The sequence below is a fragment of the Alosa alosa genome, chromosome 11 (assembly GCF_017589495.1).
Source record: "Alosa alosa isolate M-15738 ecotype Scorff River chromosome 11, AALO_Geno_1.1, whole genome shotgun sequence".
Lineage (NCBI taxonomy): Eukaryota > Metazoa > Chordata > Actinopteri > Clupeiformes > Clupeidae > Alosa > Alosa alosa.
In genome coordinates, this window is record NC_063199.1 from 18,410,574 (window position 1) to 18,423,073 (window position 12,500).

Genomic DNA, 12,500 nt, shown 5'->3' on the forward strand with positions numbered 1-12,500 from the left:
TGTGTGTGTGCGTGTGTGTGTGTGTGTGTGTGTGTGAGGCCAGGCTAAGAGGAGGGATCTGTGTGGCTGTGTGGGAGGGATTGTGGCACAGAAGCTTTGGCAGGATGAAGTAGCTTGGGTGGTGTCTGGTGTGGAAGAGAGGGGTGTGTGTGTGGTGAGTGTGTGTGTGTGTGTGTGTGTGTGTGTGTGTGTGAGAGAGAGAGAGAGAGAGAGAGAGAGAGAGAGAGAGAGTGTGTGTGTGAGTGTGTGTGTGTGTGTGTGTGTGTGTGTGTATTGCTGCAGCTTTTGGGCTGGATGAGAGAGAGAGGGATCTGTGGGCAATGGGAGGCTTCTGGTCCATGGGGGAAACAGCAGGTGGCCTTTCCAGCACCAGAGCTGGGGAGTTGGGGCTCCGGCAGCAGCAGCAGCAGGAACAGCAGCAGTGGGGATCCAGCAGATGAAGGCTATGAGTGAGGATGAAGAGGGTTTCTCCCTTCTGTCACTTCAAATGGGGACCAGCGCATACACACACATCAGAGAGCGCGCCACACACACACACACACACACACACACACACACACACACACACACACACACACACACACAGAGACTGATGGATAAAACAGACACAGAGAAACATAGACACATACAAAGAAAATCCACTGTAGAGGCATCAAATTCGACAGCTGTTACCCACTCCTTGTTTTCATTGGCACACACACTCACATACACATATAGTAAACACAAACAAACAAACAAACACACACACACACACACACACACACACACACACACACACACACACACACACACACATCCCCTGCACAAATAAGTTCTTACTGAACGTCTTACAAAAAAAAAACACTAAGTGAAGTAGATACTTTGGATACTTTTAATTACTTTCTCTTGCAGAGCTTTTTAGTGATGTGTATGTACCAGAGGTGGAAAGTAACGAAATACATTTACTCACGTTACTGTATTGAGTAGTTTTTCTGTGTATTTTGTATTTTTAAGTAGTTTATAAAATCGGTATTTTAAATTTTACTTGATTACATTTTGAGTGAAGTATTGTACCAGCTACATCAAAAATCCCATCCGTTACTTGAGTAAAAAAAGTTAAGACTAACGAAAACAGAAAAAAAAAAAATCGCCCTAAACCACTAGCCTAGTGATAATGATCAGCATGCAGCCTACAACAGAACATGAATCAAGCTGGCGCCATGCAGTCTTTCTGAAAGTGATAGAGATGGAGCTGGATCACGATGCATCAGATTAGCCTAACCTATTGTGTATTTTCCGCTATTCCAATGGGTTGTCTCAGTTCGATTTTAGCACCAATGATTGCGGAGATATTCAAGCAAACACCGTGGGATTTAGCGTGTTTTGACGTTTGTGCTCACCTTTCTTTGGAAAGAAGTTTATTAGCAGTTGTTTCCCCCTCATGTTGATGTCTCTCTTTTTCCTGTTTTGGCCTTTGTTTTAGTAACCTTACTTGGCTTTCTTGGAGAAAGTCATTGCACCAACAGCACAACAATTAGCGGTTCACTAGCTTATGCTCAACTAAATAAACAAAAGATAGACTAGGCTACCTTATGAATCGTGCAGGTGGTAAACCATTTAGCTCTTTAGCAAGGGAGAGACCTTAGACCAGTGTTTTCAAACTTTTTTTTCTGGGGACCCACTTTTTAAAAATGACAGACTATCATGACCCAACTTCATTGACTCGGTAGTTAACAGACAGTTTTCACTAGGTTTTTTGTATACAAAAATCCAGTCAGTCAAACTTTACATTTAGGTCTGACATTCATTTTGACATTTCATTTGTAAGTTAAAATATTCAGGTAAAATAATATGGTGGAAATAAGTATTGAACGCTTTTTTGTTTTTCAGTTTGTTTTTCAAATTTGTTTTTCAGTAATTAGCCTAAACTTTCGAAACTTAGCGAAAATTTTCACCACACATTATATTAACACACATATAAAAATCCAAACATAAGAGTTATGTGTAATAAAGTGAAATGACACAAAAAAGTATTGAACGTTCCTACTGAAATTTCTTCAATACTTTGTGGAAGCCTTTGTTTGTAATGACAGCTTCAATACATTTCCTGTATGACAAAACTTATGTCGCAGTATCAGGTGTGATTTTGGCCCATTGTTCTAAACAGATTCCAGGGGTCCCTCTTGTGAATCCTGATCTTTAGTTACTTCCAGAACTGTTTAATTGAATTGAATTGAATTGGCTGCCTTCAAGTCTTTTTGGAGCTTTCGAAAGTGGTCCTTGGCTCTTGGAATTTACTATCCTTCTGACTCCCTGGTCAGAAATATATGCGAGGAGATCCTGTGCAAGGCCGGTTGATGATGCAGTGATGTTTCTTCCACTTGCAGATAATGGCTCCCCATGCTGCTTACTGGAAGATTTTGAAATGCATCTGTAACCAGTTTCATTGATATGTTTTTGCAACAATAAGGTTGCAAAGGTCTTGGGAGAGCTTTTTGCTTTTTATCCATCATGAAATGTTTCTTGTGTGACACATTGGTAATAAAAACCTTTTTATAGCCCATCGATATGTAGGCTACTAACCAAGCTTATATTAATTTGCACAGATAGAAAGGATAACTACTCTCTAACTACTTACAGATTCCAGCTCGTTCCTTCCCTTTCCTTGCCTTAGTGCTTTTTCTTAGCGTGTTCAATACTTTTTCCCTGTTATTCCACTTCATTACACATGACTCTACTTATGGAGTTGTTTGGATTTTTTATGTGTGGAGTTATTACTAATGGATGTTGTTTGGATTTTTTATGTGTGGAGTTATTACTAATGCCTGGTGAAAATGTTGTGCCCCCTGTATTCCACTTTTCAAGGGCCCTCTCCTCCATTGGGGCCCTATACTTCCCACTTTCCCCCTCCAGTTTGACACCTTTTAATCTGCTGAACCTTCTGCTCGTTTCCAAATATAAAAAAAAACTCTCTGCAACTCAACATTGGCCTGCCTGCCTCAGCCTTTGCAATTCTGCTTCCTGTTTGCTACCTCAATTGAAATGAAAGAGACATTCAAGAAATTGAATTGGAATTTAAGAGCCAGTTTCAATTCAATTCTGGAATTTTGCACAAGCCTGTTGTGCTGGATTACTGTTCACTGCAAAAGCGACCCAAGGATGAGTGCAACTAACTTTGAAAATCAACTACTGCTCAAACTTAAAGGAGAACTCCGTTGATTTTTCACATAGATCTCCATTTCTCAATGTCCTTATCAGGCAATTACCTCCACTTTCGGTGGCCATATTGCAACACTTTTTTGGGCACTTATCGTTGCATCTATTTCGGCAGAAATGCGTGTGCGTAAGCCTTCACGACACCAATCTTGCTCCAGCAGCGAGATCACAACAGATGATTGGCGCGATGTCTTCACAGCACACCACTTGATTGGCTCAATGTATTTTACAACACACCACATGATTGGCTCAATGTATTCACATGTCGACGTTTTGCCATGGAAGGGTTGTGATATGTGTAAACAACTGCCATATTGGCGTTACAAACTAACCCCATGCATTGGGCCTACTATGGAGGATTTTTGAGTGCTGTATCTCCTCATTAGAAAGTCTCTGGTAAAACTAGTTGTTCTGGTACAAAAAAAAAAAAAAAGTAACTAAGTAACTTGTACTTAAAGTACATTTTAAATGAACTACTTTTTACTTTTACTTGAGTACATTTTCAGATCGGTATTTTAACTTGTACTTGAATAATATTTCATCAAGGTATTGGTACTTTTACCTGAGTACAATATTTTCGTACTTTTTCCACCTCTGGTATGTACACACACACATACACACACACACACACACACACACACACACACACACACACACGCACACATACAGACAGAGAGTGAGAGAGAGACCGAGAGAGGGAGGGAAAAAGAGAGAGAAAGAGAGAGACTCACCCACACAGACAGACAATAAGACAGGCTCCTCCACTCCACCCCAACGTCCTCCAAGCTCGTGGATGTCTGTGCCGCCGTCTCTTCTCTCCAGTGACTCATGCTGCCAGTCAGAGCCAGAGTCTGGGCCCTGCGCGGCTCTCCGTCCCCCCACCTGCGCCATCCTCACCTCCGCCATCACCATCGCCACCACCCACATCCGCACCCCCTGCCTGCCAGCTCTCCACTCTCTCTGTCTCTTTTCTCTCTCTCTCTTTCTCACAGACTCTCTGTCTAGTGCAAAACAGACTGGAAGGAAGAAAAAAAAAAAAGCTTCTAACAAGAAAAAGGGGCATAAGGTTGACAAGTAGGTGGATAGATAGACAGAAAGAGAAAAATTAAAAAAAGATAGATAGATAGATAGATAGATAGATAGATAGATAGGTAGAAGGATGGAGAGATGAATGGATGGAATGGGTGGATGGGTGGATGGTGATGACGATGCATTGTATCATTTGTGAAGCCCATTTGAAAGAGAGTGAGGGAAAGGGGCAGATGTGAGTTGATGCCCCCACCCCTCTGCCCCCCAGCCCTACTGCCATACACTCTTTATTACTAGCATCACCTCCCCCCTCCCAACCCTACTGCTCTGGAAATGTTGTTTAAACGGCACCATCATACCCAACCGTGCGGCGTCCAAACAGATGCGGCACTGCGTGACGAGGTGCAGCCCCCTCCCTAGTGCTGCAACTCCCCCCCACCCCCTGGGTTTGCCTCTCCTAATGTGGCTGGAAACACAGTGTTTATCTGTCTGCTCATTAGGCTGACTGCCACGCTGCTGCTGGGAAATTATTTTGTTTTATGTGTGTGTGTGGTGTGTGTGTGTGTGTGTGTGTGTGTGTGTGTGTGTGTGTGTGTATGTGTGTGTGTGTGTGTGTGTGTGTGTGTGTGTGTGTGTGTGTGTTTGTGTGTGTGTGTGTGTGTATGTGTGTGTGTGTGTGTGTATGTGTATGTGTGTATGTGTGTGTGCGTGTGTGTGTGCGCGTGTGCGTGTGTGTGTGTGTCTGTGTGTGTGTGTGTGTGTGTGTGTGTGTGTGTGTGTGTGTGTGTGTGTGTGTGTTATCCATATGCCTCAGCCCACAGCCATCTCACCCCCACTGACAGAGAAGCCTGGAACCATCATACAGGCACGTGTGCACACACACACACACACACACACACACACACACACACACACACACACACACACACACACACACACACACACACACACACACACACACACATGCAAATACACACAAACCACACTTGCACACATACACACACACACGAGCGCGCCTGCACCCCCTTATAGTGATTGACTTGGGGACTAATGAAGCTCATGTCTCTCCAGAGCGCGGAGCACAGAGGCAGATAGAGGGTAGGGCTTGAGCTAGACATTGAAGAGCTACGCTCACAGACTCCCAAGCTCATTTGGGGATCAGCAGAGAGGCAGGCTTGCCACAGAAGTGTGCATCTCTGTGTGGCTCTCTGAGTGTGTCCCTCTGTGTATGTGTCCCTACTCTTACAAGTGCTTATTATATGGCTCTTCAGAGTGCTGCAAAAAGTTAGGTCTGTTAAATCTGTATAATGACCACTGCAAAGTATATAATGACCCCTGTCAATGGCAACAGGTGTTATGCTCCTGATTCACCTCTTTCATATCATTTCGTGAGTAGTTGGTTCCCTTATCACAATGGAACTCCATTGAAAGTGAAAGTCAGCTAGTAATACGTTACCGCGCAACTCCTGACATTTTTAAATGACCATTGTGTGAAGTTTCTTTACTGGTTTTGGCAAGTAACTGTGTAATAAGCGGGATAATGTATTGTCCGCCAGTCATTTTGGAAAGCAAGTCCCATCAGGACTAAGCAAGACCCGTCCTCTTCGCGTCAGGGTCCTGGTCGCCCTGTCGTCCTGCCCTGTTACATACATGTGTGTGTGTATGTGTGTGTGGGTGTGTGTACATATGCGTGTGCATTCTGTGAAGCTACTCATTAGCCTATAACACTTGTTACAGGAAGTGTGTGTCTCTCTGTGTCTGGTTCTCTGTGTGCGTCTATGCATCCCTACTGTTCCAAGTTGCCTTCTCTTCTTCGCACCTGCCTTGCAGTTTAGTCTTTCTGGTTTATCGTCCTGTCTTTCAGTGGCGTAGTCTACGCGATACGCAGGACTACGCAGTATACCCACTTCAAAAGCATCACCATCACAGTATACCCACTTAAAATAAGCAAGGACAGATCATTTGGGGTTGATCACAGTATGCCCACTACAGCTAACGAGACAACACCACTGCTGTCTTTGCCTTTCACTTTATTATCGGCGTGTCTTAGTGTAAGCAGTCGTTGGCATTGTGCCGTGGGCAAGTTTCTCATCTGTCCTAGAAAGTTTTCCCTCACACTCTCACTCACACTCTCATCTTGTTGTGGGTTTACAGGTGTGAGGATGATAATTTATAGCATGTCCAACATCTAGCAGTCTCTCGCAGGCTCTCTCTCTCTCTCTCTCTCTCTCTCTCTCTCTCTCTCTCTCTCTATGTCTCTCTCTCTTTCTCTCTAGACTCACAGGTGCATTGGTGCCAAAACCTGTTCTGTTTCCACCCTCCTGAGCTGTCTTTTTCAGTGACTCCCATCTGTCAGTGCGTCCGTATGCACGCCCTAATGGGTAGAGGAGTGGAAACAGCTGTGGGTTAGACCTCTGCTGATTTACACACACACACACACACACACACACACACACACACACACACACACACACACACACACACACACACACACACATGCACACACACACACACGCGCGCACACACACGCACACGCGCATACACACACTCACACTCACACACACACACACACACACACACACACACACACACACACACACACACACACACACTCACACACTCACACAAACACACAGTAGCGGCAGCACAGCTGGCAATTTGCACCAGAGACACACCATCTCATGACCACCGCTGTCTCCGCTCCCATCACGTCCTGTTTCCTGTCTCCACTCCCTTCACGTCCTGTTTCCTGTCTCCACTCCCTTCACGTCCTGTTTCCTGTCTCCGCTCCCATCACGTCCTGTTTCCTGCTTGTCAGGAACTTCCTCGATAACACATCTGACAATGTAAATGAGGGATCACTTTTAGATGACAACATTTTTAACAGTATCCTGGGTTCAAAAAAGTTTGTCTGGGATGCTCTTCGGATCGGGCAAGTTTGGACATCATAACCAAAACCTTACTGTCATGGTTTGGTCATTTCAGACCATTTAAATCTCTGACATTTTTCAGCATCAAGTTTTTTTAGAGAGTGAAAACACAACTTCTCAAAGTATGGGAGGGGCATCACTTCTAGATGCACATCCTCAACATCCTCACTTCCAGTGCAAGCATTGTCTAAAGGCCAATGCCCACTGGCCACAACATTCACATCTATGGATTTGATGGTGAAGAGAAAATGTCTGAACTTTGGCGTCAACAGGTGTCAAACACCACCAGTGGGCTTTATTCCGTTAAAAGAAATGGAGTTCTAAACTTCGTTGGCGTCATTTGACATGCGTCAGACACAGCCAGTGGGCGTTGGCCTTGAGGAAGCAGTCACTTTTCATCTGCAGCACTACACCCACACCCAGCATCAACATTTCTGCCAGTACTGGCACCTGTCCCCATTCCACTCCAGAATCCCCAACACTAAGAGACAATAAGAGTCTGGGTACACATTCAAATCTGCTCTGGCTTAAAAGATCCCGACAAGCAGTGGCCCCTTGTTTATTAGGTGAAACTGAAGGCTTATGCTATTGATTGTGTTCTTCTCAATGTTGGAGCCTTTTGTGGTTGGTGGTGTTTGTGTTCGATATATCTTGCTGTGGTGCCTCTTCGCTGCAGGGAATACACAGGCTGCAGTGGTGTGGTTTGTTTGTTTGTGTGAGTGTGTTATTACCAGTTTGAAGTCTCATTTATTTTGACAATAGAACAGCACACACACACACACACACACACACACACACACACACACACCACACACGGCATACACTAGTAGTGGTGGCCCCCTGCTTCCTTGACATTTGGTACACATATGCAGTGCTAATTACAGGTCTGGTTAATTTAGCATGAGTGGCGTACCAACCACCCTGTGTTGGTTAAGCAAAGTGCTATTGAGTCTGGTTCCCTGCAAAGGTCAATGTTTTTCTTTCCAAAGTGAGTTTTTCTATGCCAGATTGACAGAACAGAACAATCTGTTGTGTTTGCTGTATCTACTTTTTGAATTATGACTGTTTATATATTATAATCATGGCATCAAAAAAGGGAGACACACAGTAGATGTGTTCTTTGTACTGACCTTGTCTGCCAAACCCTATTTCTTGGGGAAAACGACAGTGGACTTCAAAACAAAAGGAGACACACAGTAGATGATTGTTCTCCTCTGGTGTAGAGTGCGGAGGGGCGGTGTGGAATTGTCATCTTCTGTTCTTTTGGTCGCGGTTGTTTCTCCTGTCCCTCTCCGGTGTCTGTTCTTTAGCGCAGTGTGGGCTTCCCCCTCCCCTTCTCCTCAGCTTCTCCACTTCTTACATGGCTGTTGATGCCTGAGGGGAGGAGGAGGAGGAGGAGGAGGAGCTTGCAATGAGAGGAGAACAGGCTGCCATCTCTTTTTCTCCTGTTTTCATCTTCTGTTCTTTTCTCTCTCTCTCCTCTGTCTTCCTTTTTTTCCTCCTCTCTGAATATATTCACTTCTCTCCTCTCTCCTCTCTTCCTTTTTCCTCCTCTCTGAATATATTCACCCTCTCCTCTCTTTCTCTGCTCCTCTCTGAATATATTCATCCTCTCCTCTCTTTCTCTGCTCCTCTCTGAATATATTCACCCTCTCCTCTCTTTCTCTGCTCCTCGTATCTCCTCCTCCTCCTCTGCTTTCGTCTCCTCTTCTGCTTTCTTCCTTACTGAACTCATACTCCCGTCTTCTTTTCTTCCTCTTAGTACTTCTCTGTGTTCTCTCTGTTTTCTCCTTGTCCCCACCTCCTCTTGACTTCTCTATCTTCATTGTTCTTTATTATCCTCCTCTTATCTCTCTCTTCTCTTCTCTCTTCTCTTTCAACCTGGTTCTACTCTCCCCTCTCATGCCCCCTCCCCCCAAACCACACCCCAAAACAGACACACACACACACACACACACACACACACACACACATATAAACACACACACACACACACACAGACATTGCACACTTGTTGTATCTGATCAAGGGCATGTTCACTGGCTTTGTTTGCTGGCTTTTAAAACACGGATGATTAGATTACCCCTCATTTCTAATGGAAACATTGTGTTGTGTGTACTCCGAGAGAAAGGCCAGCCGAAAATTGGCCTAATTCATCTAAAGAGCCTTTGGGCAGAGCTGCAATATTAGCTTCACCACAACAACAAAAACAACTTAAAAACGTACACACATAGAAGAATTAATACAAATAACCAATCAAATAAATAAATAAATAAACAAAGCTTGCTCATTACAGTCTTTCTCATTAAGGTCAGCAAATGAAGCCGTTAACTCTTTAAGTCAGACCAAAGTGTGAGCTGTCTTTTCACAGAGGGGAGGAAAGCTATTTACTTTGATCATGCGAGTCAGACTTGCTCTCTCCCTACTGTCAAAATTCATCCAGCTGAACTAGATGCCTTATGCTGTGCAAGAGCCAGGAAAAAGAAGAAAAGGAAAAAGGATCTTTAATAACAGCTAACTCCGAGTGCCATTCAACCTGTATTACACTTTTATAAATATATAATAATATAGTTACGATGGCAGTATATGGCAATGTTGCCATGTTCCCTGTATTGCATTGACGAATCTATTAGCATGTAACTCTTTTTTCTGTGTCTGTGTGTCTGGAAGCAAAGATTTTATGGTGCAGACATACAGCATCGCTCTCAGCATTGGAGCTCACTCCAGACAGAACAGACACAGACTGAGGCTTTTCATCAGTCCAGCGTTTGAAACAAGGGGCTTCAGCCAAAGGCTCTGTGAACTAATAACCTCAGACCCAAATTGTCTAAATGTGTGCTGGACTTGGACAATGCCTCAGTCTCTCGCTCCATGTGCTAGCACTGCATCTGAATAGTGATTGATTGGCGAATGGTAAACAAAAACGAGCAACAAAGAGGCAGTGCTTCATCCAGGCGAAAGATTGTTGATATTTGAACTTGGCAGCTAATCAAATACACTGCTCCTTCAGCGCTCTTGTGCTGTTGAGCGATTGGAATTGTGTACTTGCTGGGCCCAAGTCACTTTTTTGCTTTTCTATTGCAGGGGCCAAGCACACAGTTTTTAGACAGATACACATCATACACAGCTAGGGGACCTTAAGGAGGAATTCACTGTTTTCACACTGTGTTGATCTAAAACTGCATATTTAAATGCTCTTTTTTCTCTCTCTCTCTCTCTCCCTCTCTCTCTCTCTCTCTCTCTCTCCTCTTGCAGGCTGTGGGGATTGGGGCGGAGCAGGCTGGGAATGGGGAGTGTGTTCCTGGGTTCCAGGAGAAGAAATACCAGGTGGAGTACAATGGAGGCTTCCAGAAAGATCAGCCTCTGCTGCAAGGTAAGGACTCACTCCTCTCTCACTCTCTCTCTTTCTCTCTATCTCACTCTCTCCCTCTTTCGCTCTGTCTTTCTCTCTATTTTTTGTCTTTACACACACACACACACACACACACACACACACACACACACACACACCCACCCACACACACACACACACACACACACACACACACACACACACACACACACAAACACACACCCTTTTCTGTTCATCACACATACATTATGAAGAATGTTCTGTCTACAGGCAAATATCCTCATGCATATTGAATACTGACTGAGTTTACAAACATGTTCATACACACACATGCACACACACTTTAAACTGATGTTGTCAGTTTTCTGTCGGTTGAAATCATAGTGCTTTGGCATTCCTCAGGGCAGGTTTTAGACACTCTGAGAAGTTAGCCTGTGTGTGTGTGTGTGGGAGGGGGATGGTCTGACTCTTGGCGAGCCTGCATTATAATTTATGCAAATCTCCATTAGAAAATAAATAACAGAATGAAAAGAAACAGGAAATAAGAGCTGCACTGCCCCAGCAAAACAACAACAAAATGGTGCCTGTGCTTATGAATTATTCCCCTTGATTGTGGGATGTTTACAAAAGCCTTCTAAGTGAATATTACTAGAGGCTGACTCCAGCAGCTACGGCGCTAATTGAAAACTTTCTCTTCCTGTAGTCACTTAGATCAAGTCAAGCAGTGACAGTGTGAGTTTGTGTGTGTGTGTGTGTGTGGGGGTCCAGGGGTGTGTATGTGCATGTGTGTGAACGACTCAAACATTGCATATAGTGTCAATATCACACACCTAATGGCATGTTTACATTCTCAGGGCTAGATGTAATGACAGTAGAACCACCTGGACAGGTCATTTTGACCGCAGTTTTTTTTTTTTTCCTCCAAAAAATGAATTACTTAAATAATTCTGCTGGTGAAATGTGGTGAGTTTAAATTCTAACTGTCAAAATGACCGCCTTGGCAGTTGTAGTTTTAAAATTTTTGTCAGTTCTAGTGCTAACACATGTGCACCCATTGAGGTGTGATTTCCCTTCAACGTGCGCATAAAAACATGCCATGGTACGTACAAACTGGCCGCACTTTGGTAAAACCACAGAATGCCTGTATAGCAGGAGCGCAGAATGGCAGGTTGTGTTTTACATATGCATTCATGGGAGGGTCAAAGGGAAAGTGGGAGTTTCCCGTAAAACAGCTAAAAGATGGGAGGAGAAGTGTGCACCTAATTATGTATTCCCCTGTACGTACTGTATGTAGGAAAACTGCCTGTGAAAGTGTGCCCCAATTTTGCATTGAAAAATATCTGCCTTTTAAAAGCAGGTATAATCCAAATTGTGGTTAAATGTGTCAGTAAGAGAAACTTTCAGAGACAACAGAAGTGGTATTCAGAGCACCAGTTTTGCTTCCTAGAGCTATGCCAAAAATGCAACCTTAACTTTTGTTGGCTTTTCTAATGTCTTACTTTCACTTTCACATCATCAACTTAAACTTTCCTATCTGCTAGATTTGGCTATTAAATATGTTATATTGTGCAAAAGTAGTCTCTCTGCTCGTTGACATCTTCTTTTCATGTATTATATTATTTCATGACCGCTAAACTTTTGATTCCTTTTAATGTTTTAAGTCCATTTAACTGCGCTTGTGATTGAATTATGCTGTTGAGTTGTGGGCACCGCAAATTGCGTTGGAGGGCGGAGATAGGCACTGATTACCTGATGAGCTTCAGGTATGATAAAAAAAATGAAATGAAATTGTGCGCTTTCTTCGGTTTGATGATGGCGCTGATTATGCTGTGTTCGTAAATGGTCGTAGATCAGGCTGTCAGTGACTGTAATTTTGTGAACGGTAATTCAACTTCCATCTCTCTGTCTCGAGGCTAATAATACACAGTGGGGGAAAAAAGGCCCACACTCAAATCTTGCTGTTAGACTAAGCGAGAAGTCCTCAGAAACAAACA

The 12,500-nt window shown here is 43.7% G+C and overlaps 1 protein-coding gene across 1 annotated transcript in view; it reads left to right on the top strand.

Moving 5' to 3' along the window:
* The window catches only part of cdh13 (cadherin 13, H-cadherin (heart)), a 431,894-nt gene that overhangs the window by 93,159 nt on the left and 326,235 nt on the right, over positions 1-12,500 (top strand). Inside the window, exon 2 of the mRNA XM_048257795.1 lies at positions 10,410-10,527. Coding sequence (XP_048113752.1) covers positions 10,410-10,527 — 118 coding nt within the window. The remainder of the gene's footprint in view (positions 1-10,409; positions 10,528-12,500) is intronic.